At 35.0% G+C, this 20,802-nt stretch overlaps 2 protein-coding genes across 4 annotated transcripts; both read right to left on the bottom strand.

Moving 5' to 3' along the window:
• Positions 1–6,911: 6,911 nt before the first annotated feature.
• Positions 6,912–8,725, bottom strand: LOC125207566 (scarecrow-like protein 32). Its single transcript, XM_048106969.1, has 2 exons — positions 8,490–8,725; positions 6,912–8,373 (listed from the first exon to the last, which is right to left on the bottom strand). Exons 1-2 carry the CDS (start codon positions 8,495–8,497, stop codon positions 7,062–7,064), a joined length of 1,320 nt encoding a protein of 439 aa, XP_047962926.1. The 5' UTR covers positions 8,498–8,725; the 3' UTR covers positions 6,912–7,061.
• A 6,203-nt stretch (positions 8,726–14,928) lies between these two features.
• On the bottom strand, positions 14,929–18,484 carry LOC125217233 (disease resistance RPP8-like protein 3). Of its 3 annotated transcripts, none has more exons than XM_048119003.1 (2): positions 15,287–18,484; positions 14,929–15,184 (listed from the first exon to the last, which is right to left on the bottom strand). In XM_048119003.1, exon 1 carries the CDS (start codon positions 18,318–18,320, stop codon positions 15,288–15,290), a length of 3,033 nt encoding a protein of 1,010 aa, XP_047974960.1. In that variant the 5' UTR covers positions 18,321–18,484; the 3' UTR covers positions 14,929–15,184; position 15,287. The 3 variants fall into 3 exon arrangements, with proteins under 3 accessions (XP_047974960.1, XP_047974958.1, XP_047974959.1); XM_048119001.1 differs by having other exon boundaries at positions 14,929–15,181; XM_048119002.1 differs by having other exon boundaries at positions 14,929–15,147.
• Between the last annotated feature and the right edge of the window lie 2,318 nt (positions 18,485–20,802).

The following is a 20,802-nucleotide window of genomic DNA, read 5'->3' as shown; positions in this document are numbered from 1 at the left end:
TAGTATAATATCTTTTCTCATTCTCTTAATTCTTTATACTATTATTATTAATCAATATTAATATTATTATTTTGATGTTATAAATTAATAATTAATTCATTTTTAATACCATTCAAATATACTTAAATATAGTTATATTTAATTATTATTGTTATAAAACTGAAAACTGATAGTAATTAATAATTTATTATATAAATTATGAATCACATAATATTAGGTAATAATAACAATTATTATTATTATTATTATTATTATTATTATTATTATTATTATTTTATATTAAATTTGTAAATAATCTATATAGCCTTAATAAAAATTTAACATTATGAATTGTATCCATAATGATATAAAAAGTTGAATATTTTTAGTTAGGTGTTTCAACCTTGAGTATAAAATAATTTAATAAAAAATATTCGATTGATTTTATTACTTTAAATAATTAATTTAATTAGGTATTTTTTATTTATATTATGAATGCAATTAGATGTAGGTACAAAACACTAAAAAGAAAGAAGAAAAAAGATAAAAAAGAAGGAAGAAGAAACTTAAACTAAGGAGAAAAATGAAAAAAAATAGGAAGATAAAATATTAAAAAGAAAGAAGAAAATGAAGAAAAAATAAAGAAGAAGAAATTAAAGAAGAAAAACAGAAATGAGAAAGGAAGAAAAAATAATCACATATTTGGTACTATTTAATTGAAATTTCCAAAAATATCCTCCATGAAAAAAAAATCACATATTTGGTACCTAGGGTTATTTTTGTCACTGGGTACCAAAAACGATATAAAATAAAGATCAGGTACCATTTACGTGCGAAAGTGAAAGATCAGGTACCGTTTATGTAGTTCACTCTTCTTTAAAATGTTGAGACAGTGGTATAGAATTAGTCATAGGAGATGATAACGGGTTATCACGGATTAGCAGCCTACTATGGTCGTCGATCAAACCTTTTTAATCTATTATATTATTATCATTTACTTTTCATATATTATTTTCTTGTTCAATAAGTTAAGACTAGTCTTATAAATATGAGACATTGTATTATTCTCAAGGAATCCAGAAATACAATTATCCTTATTTTACTTTCACGCGTTTATTTCAATTTCGTACCCTTTTGGTTTGAACAACTGGCAAGCTCCCGCAAATGCCTTTTATCTCTTCGCTGATTGCAATCACATCGCCGAAATCTTGTTAAAGGAAATTATCCATTAACAAATATTGAATACAAAATTATCTTTCAAAACTTTGTGCCCAATCTATAGATTATGAAAAATTATCAGAAAGTGTTTGAGAATCTAGATAACTTGATGCCCAAATTTCCCTTCTCTTCGTGGCAAACTAGTTATGAGATGCGTTAGAAAGTGAGTGAAAAAAATGATGATTCAAAGTGGCAAACTAGTTATGAGATGCGTTAGAAAGTGAGTGAAAAAAATAATGATTCAAAGAGTTAATAAGTGTGCACTAGATATGTAAGATAATCCATATAAGATGAATTATGCAGAGTATCTGGTATTGTAGGTTTAATTATGTAATTTGGTTGTTTGGTGTTTTTCTCTTGCAATTTTAATTGTTGGTGATTTTGCATATTCATGTGGTTGTTGATATGCAATATTCGTAAGCTGTCATGCAGGTTTAAGATGTTGGTCTTTCTTTTGTCGATGAGTTTTGTACACTGAACTTGCTCATATAGTTCTAAAAACTCGTGTCAAATCTAGGGGTGGGGAAACGGTTCTCGGTTCTTGGTTAACCGAGAAGCGAATCTTATTTTTTCGGTTATCGGTTAACCGAGAACCGGAAAAATAAGGTTAAGGTTCGGTCCCGGTTAATGGGTTTAGGATTTAGGCTGTTCTCATTTAGAACCGAAGAACCGATTAATGCGTTTAATTTTGATTTTTTATAGATTCATTTTAATTTCATTAACTCTGTCTTTCAAATTTCAAAGAACTTGATAGAAACCAAACACTATGTCCCTATAATTTGTATGCATTTTAGACATGAGAATACACAAATCAGAGAGATAACCAATATCATGACAACTACTTTGTTTAATAAAATTTAGAACATAATGTATTAGATAAATATGGAGCATTAGCAAATAACTTAAATATCCCATAATGATATAGGTACATTGACTTATCTTCATCTCTCATCTAAATTCTCGTAGCACGCCGACACCGTTGCTCTCTCCCACACCGGCGACGACGAGACTGCTGCTTTCTCCTCGTTGCGCTGCTCTCTCTCGCGCAGGGGACGACGAGGCTACTGCCCTCTCCACACCGCTGTTCTCTGCGACGAGGCTGTTGTCCAACTCCCCACGTCGATATTCTTTCATTCGGTTCCTTTGGTGGAACCGAAGTACCAGTCGGTTAGGACCGATCGGTTCCTCAAGGAACCGAACCGACAAAGAGTGCAGTTCCGGTTCTAGAGTTTGGAAAAAATGGGATTCGTTTAACCGACTAATCGGTTCAGTCGGAACCGAATTGACCAAATCCCCATCCCTAGTCAAATCAAACAGTGCCAATTATTAGGGGACGGAGGGAGTACAATTATCTAAAATTATCTCGTAGAATATCTATATAATTTATAGTAGAATTATTCTATATCCAGAGAAACTAATCTAAGTAATTACTAAACAGTTTTAAAAAATGTCTAATTTGGAGATGAGCCGACTACATTGCTTTTTTTTATAGAGAAATTATACAACGGTTTCGGTTGTTCCCGCCTTGACTTACTACGACAACCAAGGACATATCCTACAACAGCAGCAACAGCCATTGCATAGCTATGAGCGACAAATCATAACTGATCATAACCGGCAAATCATAACTTGGAGGCTTTTACATGTTGTATCTTCAAGAATCAAGGGTAACTGCAAACATGGTGCGAATGTGAGCCTCAGCCGCTGTGGCAGCAGATGGTGATGGATTCAGTTGATGGATTCAGACGAAACTAATACTCCCTCCGTCCCGCTTTAGCAGTCCCATTGACTTTTCTGCACTCGTTTTGTAAAAATGATAATAAATAATTAAAGTGGAGAAATAATAAAGTAAAAAAGAGAATAATATAGAGAAGAGTCTTATCTACATTATTCTCTTTTTTACTTTATTATTTCTCTACTTTAACTATTTATTATCATTTTTACAAAATGAATGCAGAAAAGTCAATGGAACTGCTAAAGCGGGACGGAGGGAGTACTAGTTAGAACAATTCTTATTTTTCAGGGGAAGGTAATGTCAAAAGAAAAGTGACGTCTCAGTTGTTGAGGTAAAGTAGGAACTCAATTGCTTAGTATCTTTAATTGGAAATGAATCGAGCTAATGTAATTGACATCAACATTTTTAACTGTTTCAACCAATTTCGTGGATAAACATGGCATGTTTAGGTTTCTCATAAAAATGTTTATGAAATTGATCTTAATTTGTTTCAATTTTGTACTATTAATCTCACAGTTTATAGCAGACAAGATTGTTATGTGGAGCAATAAAAAGAAAACTCTAGATTATAGAATACTAAACAATAGAGAAGAAAATTCTAGAATATAAAAAAAGGGCCCTAAAATATACTCTAGAATTTAGATGCGAAGAACACCATGAGATTTTTGATAGGCTAGGTTTGTCACTCGCTCAAAGTCTTTGTTATATATTTAGTTGATTAAAATTAACATTTAAGATGACTATATTGCAATGAATGGAGGTTTGCATAAGCTGGAAGAATGATGAGAAAGTAACTTTTGGAGCTCAAGCCACCCAATTTAACCCCACCTCATCAAAGATTAAATAGTTGATCTATTTTGTTACAACACTCCAACATGTCTCTTAGGCTTTAGAAAGCTGGATCAACCTTTATTGAAAAAAAGAAGCCCACAACTCAAAAGGTGAAGACTTGGAGAAAAATAAATCCTTTTACTACTTTTTTTCACCTAATCCTTTCCATTTACCAATTCCAACTCTTAGATCAGTTTAGTTTTCTCTCTCCAGGATGGTTTTATCTTCCGTTGAAGATAATATCGTGCTTAGACTGCAAACATTTATACCCCATGGGATGAAATAGATTTAGAATTTTAAGTCTTTATTGCTTTAGTTTGTTCTTTACTCTTGATTGGTACTCCTACGTACCTTTTTCTCTACATCTTAACTTCATACTCCCTCCGTTTCTTCATAGTTGAAGCGGAACTTTTCGGCATGGAGTTTTAGAAATGAATGTTGGGTGTATTAAATAAATAGATAAAAAAGTAAGAGAAAGAAAAAGGTAGAGAGAATAAAGTATAAAGTGAATAAAGTAGAGAGAATAAAGTAAGAAAGAGTAAAGTAAGAAAGAGAAAAAAGTTACCATATATAGAAACGACTATGAAGAAACTTTACGAAATGGAAAAATGACTCAACTACGAAGAAACGGAGGGAATAGTAGTTAATGGTGTAGGGCATGCTTTAGCCTATAAATTTCATGCATTTATTGTTCCAAGTGTTCAAGCATTTACTTTAGTTGTTCTTGTTAACTTTTCGAAAACCTTTGTTGATAAGCATCCTTAATGTTCTTGTTTGACTCGTTTATTTAGTTTTTTTGTTTAAACTTATTTCAAGCTTGTTGAATGTTCTTGATCTTATTTGAATCTTGTTTAGAAGTTTAATTTTCAGCTTTTAAAATTGTGATTTTAAGACATATATTGATAGTGCGTTTGTTGATTTTGTGTTATGTCCTTGATGACTTGTATAGATAATTGATTGTACATTTCTGTTACCTTCTCATGCTTGTCATAATCATTAATTTAGTTGAGGATCGGATTTGATCTTATGCCTTTTATCTATCATTCACTTTTAGTCACGTCTCTTTGCCTTTTCACCTAATGAGTATTTAAAATTCTGATCACACTTACTACCTTTAGATTTCAAGAATCCTAGCTAGATAACTTTAATTAGTTAGTTTTTGGGATACACCCCTTAGTCATTTTCGTACACTCTGAATTTCTTTGATGGATAGTGGCTTTAATGTTTTACTTTCTTCGTCTCAACTAAGTTGAGTAGTATTTCTTTTTGGGATGTCACAACTAGGTTGGGTCATTTTCTTTTTATATAAACAAAACATTCAATCAACTAGTCCTACTCTTTATTTCATCATCTTCTTTGCTCTCTTTATCTCTTTCCTACTTTATTCATCCCTTGTACTTTTAAATACAATTTCTTAATCTTCATGTCGAAGAGTTTTGACTCAACTTAGTTGGGGAGTACTTATTTTTTCTTTTCAAAATATTTTAATTCTTGCTACTACTATTCTGATTTCCGTTCAAGTTACCTAGTTTGTTAATTTGTGCGGTCTGTACTTGCTTATTTTAAGTTCTTTTGTTTTCCTTTCTAAGTTCCCACGTTAGTTTTAATGTTGTTTAGGTTCGTATTTGTTTGCTCGCCCCCAATTAAGAGTGAGGCGGCATCGCCAAACCTTCTAAGTGTATTGTCGTTCCTAGTAAGATTGACATTAGCACTTGCCTTATACTACTAATTAAAATTTCTTCGTTCCAAAAAAAAAGGACATTTGGAACGCATTTAGGATTAGGGTTGGCACGGTACGGTATACCGCACCGAGAATGCCATACCCCATACCTTACCGCAAATTGCGGTATGACTAAATGTCATACCTATACCTTACCGAATTTTTCGGTATACCGCATTGCGGTATACCGAAAATTCGGTATGTCAATATTTGAAAACCTTTACCTTACCGATATTTCGGTATGCCGTACCGTGTTGCGGTATACCATACCTGTTTGATATAAATTAGAATTAATGATGGTTGCTACTGATTTACGAATTATGCCTCTAATCTTTCTTTAGTTTTAAAAATATAAATATTATAATTTTATAAATAATATATATATATTAAAAAAATATATTTATTAACGGTATATACCGTAATTTTGCAGTACATACCGTAATTGCGGTATGATGCGGTATACCGCGGTATATGCAAAATCCATACCTTTACCGTACCTTAATCTACCGGTAAGGTATCATACCGTACCGAAAAGTGCGGTATACCGAAAATTCGGTATTTTCGGTATTTTTTCGGTATGGTAAGTGCGGTATTTCGGTATGTTTTGCCAGCCCTATTTAGGACGACACATGAATTAATGTATAATTTGTAATGTAAGAGAAACTAGGAAAAAAATAGTTAAAATAGTGTTAGTGGATAGTGGAACCTGCATTTATTATTAGTGTTTAATGAGTTATAATGGTGATATAAGTTGTAAATAAATTGATGTATAGTCAATATCAATTCATGAATATCAGGTCATGGCTGGATATCAAGAACTAATATATTTTATGATGCCAACTGATATTAATGTACTCCCTCTATCCCATGTTATTTGAGTCATTTCTTTTTTGCACTCGTTTTGAAAAAATTATACTCCCTCCGTCCCACGTTACTTGAGGCGTTTCTGTTCGGCTAGGGATTTAAGAAAGTTGTGTTTAGTGAGTTAAATAAAATAGAATAGAGAATAAAGTAAGATCATGAGGAAGGGTAAAGTAAAAGAAAGAATAAAGTAAGTGTGATTAGATGTTTTATTTTTAGCCAAAAAGAGAAATGATTCAAGTAACTTGGGACAACCCAAAATAGAATACCACTCAAGTAACTTGAGACGAAGGGAGTAATAGATTGAAAGAGTAAAGTAAGAGAAAGAATACGAACGAGAAGACTCTTCTATACATTATGCTATCTTTTACTTTTACTAAGGCCTACTACTTTGTGAATCAAATAAATAACTCAATGAGAAAAATTTCATGAGTTGAAACGCTCTTAATTCTTCCATATCTCCTAAAGTTTCACCGTCAACTTCACCAACGTCTTCTTATAATCCTAACCAATTAACACATTACACACGTAACACATTACACACATGCATATTGTTTCATTTTCAAATATGCTAATCAATCTTCCAAAATATAATTAACAGTCATGTGAGCAAAGCTCATACATAATCCATGCTAACTAGCTAATACTAATCAAATCAAGAAAGAAGAAGAAGATAGATAGTGTTGGCACATTAAATTAGAAGAAACTAATGAGGATTCAAGCAGGCAACCAAGCAGTTGCAAACACTACATTATGCCCTTTCCAAGTAAGCACAAGATCTTGCTCCTCCCTCTTCATCCCCCACCCGGCCGCATGCTCATCCAGCATGCTCTTCACCTCCCCCACCGCCTCCTCGCTAAACCCGACCCCCCGAAACCCGGCCCCCCTCATCCTCTGCACCCACTTCCCCTTCGGCTCGAGCCGCTCCACCCTCTGCTGCCCCTCCTGCGCCACCACGTTCTCGATCTTCCAGCACATGTCCGCCTCGTACCACTGCCTCTGCCTGCTCTCCCGCGGCAGGAACGTCTCCACCGTGTCGTACGGTATCCACAGATAGTTGTACGCGGATCTCAGCCTCGTCACCAGATTCTCTGACGTGAAATCCGCGTCCTCGTCCACCAGCAGAACTGTGCAGGGATTCAGTTCCCGCACAGCCTTCAGGAACATCGCGCGTGGCGAATTATGTGAATTCACATTCGCCACGCGGGATGCTCCTAGGGTTTCTGAATCGGGGATGTAGTGGAGAAGCATCTGGCAGTTTACGATGAGTGCTTCGCCGTTGCTGTCGCCTGCGCCGGTGATTTTGAGGTGGTCGATTAGGGAGGAGAAGCCGTCGGAGGAGGAGGAGGGGACGACTCTGAACTCCATCGCTACGTTTCGGGATCTGGCGAAATTGATGAGCTTCGCGCCGAGGTCCTCGTAGGAGAGGTCGAGCATCGGGGGGAAATCCTCGGTGGCGCCGGCGACGGTGAGCTTGAGGAACGGCGGGCCCTCGGGGCGGGTGGAGAAGGAGTCGATGAGCGTCGGGATCTGCATGCAGTGGGTGAGGCTGAGGTCGACGATGTGGACGACGGAGCGGCCTTCCGCGGCCTCCATCACGGCGGCGTTGGCGGCGGTGAAGCCGAAGCGGTGCCAGGGGGTGAGATCAACAAAACCGGCGAGCTCGATGATGGAGAATTTGTGGTTGGGGATGGAGACAGCGACGTCGGGGAGGAGCTTGCAGCTGCCGCTCCTCGCGGCGCGGGAGACGAGGGCGCGGAGGAAGCCGCAGGTGAGGCGCTGGCCGGAGTCTCCATCGGGCGGGGCGATATTATTTAGCACCCAAAGGATCTGCTGCGCCAGCGTCGCGTCGTTGGTCTCGATGGCGTTGGCGCAGTGGACGAGAAGCTGCTCCATGCAGTTGGCGTCTCCGAAGCTGCCCTGCAGCTTCGGAGACGGGAGGCCCGGCCAGCGCCGGGCGGCCTTGTTTGGGATGATTTGGTGAGGCAGAGGCGGAGGCGGAAGCGGAGGCAGAGGAGGGAAGCTCTCACTGAATTGCATCATGAATGTTGATACAATACAAGTTGTGTGTTGGAATATAAAAGATATATTGTGAAATTTTAGAGGGACAGAAGGGAGAGAAAAGGACTAGACTAGTAGTGGTACCTGGCCATTGGGAAACGACCACACAAAATGTCTGCAAAATAGAAATGGACGCTTCATCTTTTATTCATCAAGATTGCAAAATTATTATTCCTTTTTTCCATACAGAGAGAAAAGGGACTGGTGAATGCAGCAATCTTGGGGTGCAGTCAAAATTAGGAAGGAATAGGCAATTTCGTGAGTGAGGTGGCCGGCGAATTTGTAAGGATGTGGGAGTTGAATTTTGTCTTTTAATGGTGAAGGAATGAAGGCAGTTCTGGTTTGGCTTACTCATGGGATATATCTATATATCATCATGTTCAAATCATTTTATGTTAATTAATCATTATGAGTATTATGTATTTTTGTCTGCATGCAACACTAAATTCAGTATGAAATTACTTGCTTACATAAATATGTGCTCCAATAATTGCTTTTTTTACTGTTTCTATCAAGTGTGGGGACAAACGAGATCACTTATTTAACAATAATTACACCTTTATTAGTTAGGGTTTTCTTTTAATGTTTACTTAATTTGATTCATGTTTGATACAGATGGGATATTATATATATGGACGGGAAAAATATAATAGGTAACATCAAGTTGTTAATAACGACCATGATGTATATATAGTCGAGAAAAGGTAAAACTGAAATTCTTATGGTCCTCTTCATGTTTATGGAATTTTATTTTCTTTTTGGTGATGCCACTAGCATAAAGTGTTAGGCCTTAGCTTTGACAAATTTCTCGCTTAATTAGTTTATTTCCATAATAAGTCTTTTGTGAAGACTATTTTTATCAATTAGTACTATTTTAAAAAAACTAATATTCTCTTCATTCCAACTAAGTTTGGTCCATTTTTTTATACGGAGATGAATAAATTGTGTTGAATGAGTTAAATGATAATAAAATAAAATAGGAAAGAGAAAAAAAGTAGGAGAGTAAAATAGGTGATGTAGTAAAGTAAAAATGATTAGTTGTTTTGTTTTTTTAAAAAAAAAAAATGATTCAACTTTGTTGAAACGTCCTTATAAGGAATATGACTCAACTTGTTGGAACGTAGGAAGCTTGTTTCTTTGAATTACATGTCACCACTACACCAAATTTATCTTATAAGGACACAAAATTATAGATGCTGAAAATTTTGCAAATTGACCAATATTGAGGGCACCGAGCGTGCTTAAGTAGGACATAAAATTCGAGACACAATTACTTGTTTGAAATTATTTTATTTGTAGCGCTTTCATTTGCGTCCCTTGATTTTAGTTGAGACACCAAAATTGAAAACACTAATTAATGACCTTAATTTACTTAAAATGTCTTTAGACATTTTTTCCCCATTGTGTTGTGTGTATGTATCAAAACCCAGACATGATCACTACACCATCAACCAAACTTTTTTGAACTTAAGCCTTATAATTGGCAATAAATTATGAGTTGTTACATTTAAAGGATTTATGACAAACATCCTCGAAATAAAATCTATGGCGGATAATAAATTTATAGTAAGTTCCTAGAAAATGAGAATGAGAACGATAATGATGTATAAAGAGAGTAGCATGTTAGGTTATCGTAATCAAGGGCCCCTCAAAGAAAGCAGCAGCAGCCATACGATTTGGGCATGCATAATATATTTACTAACAAACAAAAATGTCATTTTCCAATCCAATAACCGATAACAAATTAGCCTATTTCATCAATTACTACTATTAACTATTACCCATTTTCTCTTAATTTACATTGCACTAGTGAATCTTAAAGCATGTAATAGTTTAAATTAAATTGTTGATATTTTTAGTTTTTTTTATAAGAATGGGTAGTTTTTACTTTGGTGTCGCAAAGAGGGTATATATGTGCGGTCCAATTTGCCAATAATGTATATTTAAGGTGGAATTATTTGTGATGGTGAGACAAAAATGTCATGTGTGCACATCCAACTAAGCTTATGGGTGATGTTGCCAAACTTAGGCAAATTTATTTGTTTTTGACGACCCTACACATCACAACACTTCAATTTCATAAATTATTGGGACACCCCTTTTACTCATTATGTAACATGTAAAGCATGTAATGATATATAAATCTATTAAATGGTCCAGCAGTCGTAGAGAGAGACAGAGAGGGAATGAATATAGAAAAAGCTTATCCAATAGCAATTGTTGACATCCACCAGAAGGAGGGAAGAAACCTGTCATGTAATAGACAGATGAGAATGTAAATCAACAATAACATGTGACCATGCACAATATAGCTTAAGTTCACAATTAATTTGTATACAATTTATGTTGCTTGATTCATATCCAATTGAAAGGAGTAGGATTAAAGAAATTATATTGATGGAGATTAATTATACACCCAATTTTGTATATAGTCAATTAAAATTATAAATAACAACACCCAAATATTTCAACTTCTTTAATGGTATGTGCATGTATATCTCATACTCCCCCCGTCCCTCTGTAGTAGAGGCATTTCTTTTCGGCACGATATTTAAGAATTTTTTTTTTAAATGAGTTAAGTAAAAAGAGAATAAAGTAGAAAGGAAAAAGTTAGAGAGATGAAGAGAGAGTCTAGTAAGAGAGATTAAAGTACTTTTTGCCAAAAAAGCAAATGACTCAGTTACAATAGGACAACCCAAAAGGAATATGACTCAGCTTCAGAGGGACGGAGGGAGTACATTGGATGCATTAGTTCAGATGATTCTCAATCATAACATGTTAAGAATCTTTAATTGGTCATGTGTATTTGTGGAACCTAACTTGTTTACATTTTTTCCAAAAACAAGCATTTCAAATATGAATTACTAGAATAAGTATATCTATTAATGATACTATATCTTCTCTAAGTTAAAAAAAACTCAAATTTTATTATTTAATTTGAAACATAACTGTACTCTATTTTTATGAAAAGAAGGCAAGGTAACATGAGTGTTAACAAACAAATAGAAAAAAACATACTAGTTGAAGTGATGGCAAATACTTGTCCCAAGAAGATAGGCAATAAAAGCTTACTGGCATATAACAACACATTGGAAAACAACGTTACCATAAAAGTCCACTGGATTCAAAGTTTAAACCTTATATTCGAAATAAAAAGGGTATGTATATATGTTCACCCTGAAAAAGACTACTCCATGCATTTCTCAATTTTTTTTTTCAAATTGCACCTAATACCTTTGAAATTTGGTCCCCACTAATATAAAAACTATCAATTTGTTTCGATATGTAATGAATGTTATAAACATAACTCAATATCAATCCATAAGATTATGAGATTAGTTAGGTCTAAGTCCCTTTCTATGTAAGCAAAGATGTTTAGGGATCAAATGTCATTTGCTTCTGTACTAATTCCACAATTGGAATGCATCACCGATTCACAATTACAAGTGCATCATCATTCATCCATATTAGTCCATCAATATATCGCAATAAATTTCATATAATGCTCCCATTTACAAAATAAATGCATCATCAAGTTAAACATCTATGCATAAGATCATGTCAAACCCTTCAATTTAGGTTATATGATAAATTAACAAATCAATGCATTATTGTTTAGCTGGTGTTGTTTTGTTGTGTCCTGATCATGGGTGGCTTTTTGGCTATTCTAGACACCTGTTCGTTAGCTGCTTTGATTGGCTTGAGCCTTTCTTTTCAACGCTAATTCAATTAAGTAGAAAACCCTAGAAATGCAATCCTACTTTTTGGGTTATCCGCGTTAGTAATTTTTAATCTCTATGATTAATATTAGTAAGACCAAACATATAGAATGGTCTATATACATTTCTCATATAATGTGTGGTTAGAAGTTTATTTGTGTGTTTGAGTATATGCATGAACTAACAAATTTATATCATAAAAAACGAAAATTTAGTTTAGGGAAGGCAAAAGCACGAGGAGAAAAGCTGACTATCTTTTTGTCACATCTTGTCTTTTGTAAGTGTCCAACTAATAATAGAATTAAACATTTTGGAAATGGAATGAGAGTATTAGAAGAATCTTGAGGGAAGCACATAGGGAGAATCAAGTAATGTCAAAATTCTTTAGTTTTAATATACTCTTGTCAGTTAAATATTATTGCGATAACTTTGACAAAAACAAATACTAGATGACACCATCTCTACATATTTTTTAGCTCAAATTTGGAATTTCTCTTCATGGGAAATTCTCTATCACCAAAACTCATGTAATTACAAACATAATTCCTTGAGACAACACGCAAAACAAAGGGCATCAATTCACCATCAAAGTAAGGACTGTAACCACGTGGTTTAAGATGCTGTTAACCCACAAGATTTCTCCACATTTGATCCACAAAACACAGCACGAAAATTAAGGTTCTTCAACTTCTCAATAATTAATTAATGATTATGTGTGTTGAAGCCAAATGTATGAAGACATTTTGCTTTTTCGTATATATGGCTAACACGGAAAAATATGACTTTCTTGATTTCGTGTAATTTCTTGAAAGATGTTATTTAATTTGTCTGCTTGGATTTTGGTGGATTATATTCCGTGAGTAAGACTTGTATTATCCAATCATTACTAATTTATGGAGTATTAGGATACTCGAAGTCACATGACTTTTTAAATTTCTTGTTTTAGTTCTTTATAATTAGTTATTCTAACGATTATTATAACTTGTACTACTAGTATGCATTGAAGAAAAAAATTTTCTACTCAAATTCTTGTTTTGATTTAGAATTGCCTTGAGAGGTTTATGGTGACACCACTAGTCTATTACTCCATGTTTTTGACATGTGACTTCCACGAGCTTTTAAGATTTTGAACCCTTTTATTAATTAATTCTTGCTGTAATTGTAATATTAATTAAATTTAAAGATCATATTCTGATAATTAAATTGGATCTAAGACGTCTGCTTATGCATTTATCTCTTACCGACTAGGCCAACATAGACACTTTTTTTTCCCACAATTGCAACACTAAATTTAAAAATCATATCATAATAAACACAAATCTCAATTTTTAACTTTGGAGTATGGATACTAACCATTCTCCTGCTAGACACTACACTTTTTTGCGTGCGTTATTATATTTGGTTCCATAGTAAAGCTAAATGATTGCAAGTTTCACATTAATTTAACACCAAAACTTAATGTTGATCAGTTATTCTTCCACATGAAATCTAACTTATCGTTTTATTTCAATAGCTATTTAGTGTTGGCAAATTCTACTCCCAGTCTACCATTTAAATACACATTTTGAATCAACACAAATTTTAATAAACTTGTTGATATAATTGAAAAAGTTAATGATATATGAGACTCATTTTTATTCATTAATATCATAATAGAATGTGAGCATAATGAATTAGTAAAATATACGAGGTCCATTTACTAAAATTGAAAAAAAAAAGTAAGTGTTCCTTTAATCACGAAAATCTCAAAATGATAAAATGTCTCAGATTTTGGCAGAGGGATGAAGTATTTCTTAAACTTGAAATATCTAATAAGGAAAATACTTAAAAAAATAAAAATCTAAATAAAATAATTCTTAAACTTGACATATCCAATAAGGAAAGAGGTGCATGTGCAGGGATGAGAGGGACACGACGGTGACGATGAACGGAGAAAGTCAAACATAACATATGCAATTATTTACTTTTTAGTTCGAAATAAGAGATAGCAGGGGAGAGGTCTCGCCAAACAATCGGTCTCGTCAAATAATTGGGCCTAACTAAATTAAACATTGGAATTTAATTTGTTTTAAGTTAGTAGGGTTTGAATTTAATTCATCACAGGCTACTAAATTAATTAGAATATGGGCTTTTTGTGAACCATGACTTAATTTAAAGATTGAATTACAAAAATGGTTGGATTTATTTTGCTCATAGTCCATAGAATTTAAAAATATCGTCAAAGATTCTTGGACTAGGAGTTTATTTCAAAATTGGTTCTTTTGGCTATTTTTCACCCGAAAATGCCCTTTTGGACTGCTGGGCAATTTTGTCTTTACACATTTTTAACTTTTTCAATCTTATATTATTTCAGTGCAGTCTAAATCTGATATTATTTCTAAATTATCTTTTTCCTTCCTTTTTTCACCATTCACTTTGTTTCTTTATTTCAATATTAGATTTAATTTTATAAATTAAAATTTAAAATTTTGACTTTTAAATACAGATAAATTATTTTAAATAAAATTCTTAATTTTGTCTTTGATTTTCAACCTTTCTCTCAATTGAATGTATTACTTTGATTTTCATTCTTTCAATTATTTGATAGTACTTTTAGAATCTTTGTTTTCTCATTTTTTATTACAAATAAAAGCCATGTACGGTTGGATATTTATTTATGATTTCTAATTATGCTTATATTAAAAATTAGTATATTATTATATATGATGTACAGGTTTTTTGTTTTATTTAAAATAGTGAAATATTTCAAGCAATAACACTAAAAATAATCTGTTTTTTAATATAAAATTATGAAATGAGACAAGAATTCAATTCCTCTATTATGACATACTAGTAATTAATAGGAACTCTCTCTTTTCAGGTGAAACATGGAGTATCTTTTTATCGTACTGAAGAATACATATATACAAATAAGAGAGAAAGAAGATACTGAATAATAAACATGGATTCAGAGGATGATGCTTCTCTAGAAGTGCAAGTTCGAAACTTGCAACCTTGTCTTCATGAAATCTTTGATTTGGGATCTGAAAAATTATCAAAGCCAACTCCTCTCAATTTCTGCTAATTATCATGAAAGATGGAACAAATTAGAAAGACAATGATCTTGAGATTATAAATACATGAGTTGCCTAATAAAGGGCGATCTAAATGAAGTTAGCTAACCTTATAATTCTCGAACTTGAAGGCCACGTTCCTTCTGGATGTCTTGGACACACTTGAGAAGAGATAGGTTTGCCTGATCAACCTCAATTATTTCAAGTCGCTTTTTGTATCCTATGGCATTCGGAATCTCATTTAGCTTAGCACAACCTTTGAGCACTAGGCGTTTCAGTGCTGGGAAGTGGTGTTTTTCAGTAGCCCACTTCTCTAAATCAGATTCCTCAATCAGCAAATATTCCAACTTAACAAATTCATGATCTCTATCAATCTCAAAGCCACACTCTTCATCACTCTCATGGCCATTCTCTTGATTACTCTCATCGTCATACTCTACGTCACTCAAAACGCCATACTCTTCATTACTCTCATCGCCATACTCTTCACCACTCTCATCGCCATACTCTTCATCACTCTCATAGGCACACTTTTCATCACTCTCTTCGCCATACTCATTATCTTGTTCGCCGCTATACTCTTTATCACTCTCATTGCCACACTCTTTATCACTCTCTTCGCCATACACTTCATCACTCTCACCGCCACACTCTTTATCACTCTCTTCTCCATACTCTTTATCTCGCTCATCGACATACTCTCTATCACACTCTTCGTCATACTCATTATCTCGCTCACCGCCATACTCTTTATCACACTCCTCGTCACTCCCTGCAATGGTGTTCCACGTGTGTCCTTCAAAGGCATGATCTCTCAATTTGAGCACTTGAAGAAAGAAAAGATCAGCAATAGCCTTCATATCTTCCCAAGGAAATCGCCAACCACTCAAAGTTAACTTTTTCAGTCTCCTTGGGAAAACAGGCTTTGCTTTTAACTGAAGAAGTGAGCCTTTTTTCACAACTAGTGTCAGCTTCTCAAGTTGACTCAAAAGAACAAGATTCTGAAGCTGATAGTCTTGTTGGTATCTTTCTCCAAAATAAGTGATTGCCAGCTTTTCCACATTGCAAATCAGTTTCATCATCTCTTTTGTACATATCAACTTCTTCACCACAGACAATGTGAGCAGCTCCTCCAAAGCAGAAGCTACTCCTTCCGGATTTGGCAAAAGATCAAAAAAGGAGACAAGATGCATCAAAAGTGGCATCATCCAAATCTCTAAGGGTAGATATACCTCATCCCTTGAGTGTTTGTATTTCTTTGACCTCTTGCTGGGACGAATGATCAAAGATTGAAGATTCTGAAGTTGGGATATGGATGATGGAACCTCCATTGGACATCCGAAAGCAAGGAACCTCAAGTGAAAGAGTTCAAACACTGAAGCTGGGAGGGAGTATGCATTTGTGTCCACCACATCCAACACCCTTAGCAATTTGAACTTGTGCAGACCATGTAATGAGCTTTCATAAGGATGGAAGCTTATAACCGAGTGCATGGTCGAGGCGTATGCTCTTGCAACCTCCCTGAGATCATGATGAGAATTACTGAACCGTCGCTCATAGTTCTCATCTATCGCCTTTATTTTGTACAAGTCACGTACCAAATCATGGACAATGCAACTTTTGATTTTTCCATTAGACTTCATTGCCGTAATGGTAGCTAGATTTTTGCTCACGATATCGGTCACATATTCTTCAGCGTCCTCTTGATTATATACAAATCCTTCAGCCATCCATAACTTGACAAGCATGGAGACTCGAATTTCATACTCATCATGGAAGCCACAGATGTATAAGAAACAAGACCTCAAAGGATGGGACAATTCGGCATAGCTCAAATACAATATAGATTGAAACTGTGCGTCTTCCACGATAAGTGAACGTATATTTTGAGCAACTTCCTCCCATGAGGATTGAGTCTGAATTCTTTGAGACAATATACGAGCAGCTACAACAATTGCAAGGGGCAGCCCCTTACATCCTTTTGCAATATCCTTTCCAATCTTCTCCAACTCAGACGGACATTCTTTGCTTGGAAACACCTTTTGCTTCAGCAGATACCAACTTAAAGGCTCATCCATGAGAACCATCTTGTGAGGTTTAATGAAAAAGCTGGCATCATCATGGATAATCACATCCTCATCCCTTGTGGTTATCATAATCCGACTCCCGTCAAACTTTTCTTTGTTGGCAAATACCTTGCTTATGTCGCACCAAGCTTCAAAACTCCATAGATCATCTAGCACAATCAGGTACTTGTTCTTCCTCAAGATTCGGCGTAATTTGCGTTCCGTTGTGTCACAATCATTCACAAGTCCTTGTTGGACTTGTTTCTCCAAGGAAAATAAGAGCTCTTCAAAGACATTTTTGGTTTGATAATTCTGGGAAACAGTGATCCAGGCGCGAACTGGAAAGTGGTTGACAACTTGCTCATCTTCAAAAACAGCTCTGGCAAGAGTTGTCTTCCCAATACCACCCATCCCTGTGATCGGGATGATGTGCTTTGGAATGTGGTACTCGTTTCTTTTGTATCGGAAGAGCAAAACTCTTAATTTGTCGATGTGCTCCTCCAGACCAACATCGACAGCAGGTGTGGGCGTTGGAGATGACTGAAGCATCCCATCGACAGCAGGTGTGGGCGTTGGAGACGACTGAAGCATCCCGTCGACAGCTGCTGTGGCCGTTGGAGATGACTGAAGCATCCCGTCGACAGCTGCTGTGGCCGTTGGAGATGACTGAAGCATGCCGTCGACAGCTGCTGTGGCCGTTGGAGATGACCGCATCTTCACTCTGATTTGCTGGATGAGCTCCTCCACCTCTTGAGTAATGGAATTAATTTCCTCCATAGCCATTTTCAGCTCGCCAAAATCATACTCCATATCGGTGGCAAGTCCAGCAGCAGATGATCGGATATGCTCGTGCATCCAATGCTCGATAACATCTTCTGCTTCATTGGCTGCAACCCTAATTCTTATTTCCAAGCTGCTGCCTTCATATGAAAACATTTCTGGAAATGTTCGCAAGGTAATTACATTATCACGGAGCTTGCGAATCTCTTCTTTTGCATTGACAGAAATGGGGTATTCATCGTGACCAAGGATGTGGTCTATTGTTTGAACTAGAGAATAGACAACAGCATAAGCCATCTCTTAAAGAAACAGTTTGTGTTTTTTGTTGAGCAGGTAAACAAGAACTGAATCAATTTGGATAAGAATATCAAATGCTGGGTTTTTGATGAGTGGACTCAAACAATTTGGAAGTGAAACAGTTTGGAAGATTATAGTAGTATGATATGAAGTGTTGGGGTTTTTTGGATTGCAGTATGGAGTAGCTTTTACCAGTTCGATTTATATAATGCTCAGTGGAAGGAATTCCCCATATGACCAATTTTTATTATTATTTTTTTTTATCGTAGTGGTTATGGAACTAGTCAGTTGTAATTGTTTGTTTCTCCATTGACTTTATAATAGTTTATATTATTTTTATTCCATTTACCGTTTGTGAACGTGCTAGTCCCTAATTTTAGGATCGCCCCGGTTTGTTTAAAACTGAGCATTATTACACTGTATAAAATGGAATATAAAAACTACTAACTACTCCCTCCGCCCCTCCGTCCACGAAAATTCGTCCCGGTTTGACCGGGCACGGGTTTTAAGAAATGTAATGGAAAGTGAGTTGAAAAAGTTAGTGGATTGTGGGTCCTACTTTAAAAGTATTAGTTTTATAATAAAATGTGAGTAGGAATGAGTTAGTGGAATATGTGGTCCACTACCAAAAATGGTAAAATTGAAATGGGACAAATTTTCGTGGACGGAGGGAGTATTATCAAGTCAATGGAGAAACAAACAATAAATAATTATATTTATTCTCTCCGTCGAATAGAAATTGGCACTTTAGGGTTGGCATGGATTTTAATGCGTAATTTGGTAAAGTAAGAGGGAATGAGAAAAAGTAGTTGAAATTGTGCAGTGGATCGTGCAACCATAAATGAAAAAGTAAAAAAGAAGGTGAAAAAAGTTACCATAAATGGATATGGGACTATTTCTTTGAGACAGACGAAAAAGAAAATATGACCAATTTCTATGGGACGGAGGGAGCATATTTTATGAAGTCAATGAACGTGCTAGTCCCTGTTGTGAAGTCAATGAACATGCTAGTCCCTAATTCGAAGGGCAAAAATCTATAATGCATTTGCACCCCACCAACAGAGTTTTAAATTCGATTCATCAGCCGATGTCACAAGTCTCATGTAGAGGTTATTTAACTCATGTTAAGATCGTGATTTTTACAGCTTTTCGATTATTAGAGCACTCATTATGGATGGGCCGATCTCTAGGCCTTGAGATCGGCCCTTATCAGCCAACCATGGCAGAAGAAGGGCCCAAGAACGGCCATTGCTTCTCTTTCCCTTTTGGTAGATGAGTGATGGCCGATAACAGGCCCCCCATTGTGGAAGAAGGGCCGATTATTAGCCCTTACACGTATCTTCCTTTGTTTTTTATATTCCATACTTTCTACACTATAAATACTCTATAATATTTTAAATTAATTTTGGTTATCGTTGTATACTTTTTTCCAATATTGTAATACAACGGAGATTTGCGTATTAATTTTTTTAGGTTTTAAATTTATTTAATTTGATAATATATTAAATATGGAAGTCTAAAAAAATTAAAATAAAATAGTGATGATGTGAAAATGAAATGGAAGTGGGATAGACCCTTTAGAAGGGCCCTTCTACTGCTGAGAGATATGCACATGAATAAAATGCTGGCGTGGAATGGATCCTCTTGGAGGGTCATTCTATTGTGAATGTTCTTACTGCACATCTAGATTATTATTATGTGACCTTTTTTTTTTGGCCCGATAAACCGGCAAATGATATTTTATCTTTACTTTTTAAAGAAAATGCTTAAGTTGACGAAAGCGAGCCCATAATCCTCTAAATTGTTTGATTTTATAAAAGATATAAGTGAAAAGGTTAATGGGATATCAGACTATTTTTATAAATTAGTATAAAATTAGTTAATGTCATAGTAGAATGCGAGCATAATGAATTAATATAATATGAGTTTCAATTACTAAAATTTAGAAAAATAAATAAATATGGCCTTAAATGACAGAAATTTCAAAGTAACAAAACTGTCTCAGATTTTGCTTATGTGTAACATATGTTGCGTAGTGTGTGACGTCACATCAGCTTCCATATGGCAAATACTTAAACATAAATCTACATAAAAATAAAATCTTGAACATAACAATTCCAGTAGAGGTGCATGTGCCGGGATGAAAGGACGCGACGGTGAAAGTCAAATATAACATACTCCCTCCGTTTCGCGACAGTTGAGGCGGAACTTTTGAGCACAGAATTTTAGAAATGAATGTTGGGTGTGTAAAATAAATAGATAAAAAAGTAAAAGAGAGGAAAAGGTAGAGAGAATAAAGTATAAAGTGAATAAAGTAAGAGAGAGTAAAGTAAGAGAGAGAAAAAAGTTACCAAATATGAAAATGACTCAACTATGAAGAAACTTTTCGAAATGGTAAAATGACTCAATTATGACGAAACGGAAGGAGTATATTGCTAGCATGGAGTTGAGACAGAGCGTTGAAAGATAATTGGGCTTTAAT

This window comes from Salvia hispanica, chromosome 1 (genome assembly GCF_023119035.1).
Source record: "Salvia hispanica cultivar TCC Black 2014 chromosome 1, UniMelb_Shisp_WGS_1.0, whole genome shotgun sequence".
In the NCBI taxonomy this organism is placed as follows: domain Eukaryota; kingdom Viridiplantae; phylum Streptophyta; class Magnoliopsida; order Lamiales; family Lamiaceae; genus Salvia; species Salvia hispanica.
This window is presented reverse-complemented; position numbering and strand designations above follow the sequence as displayed.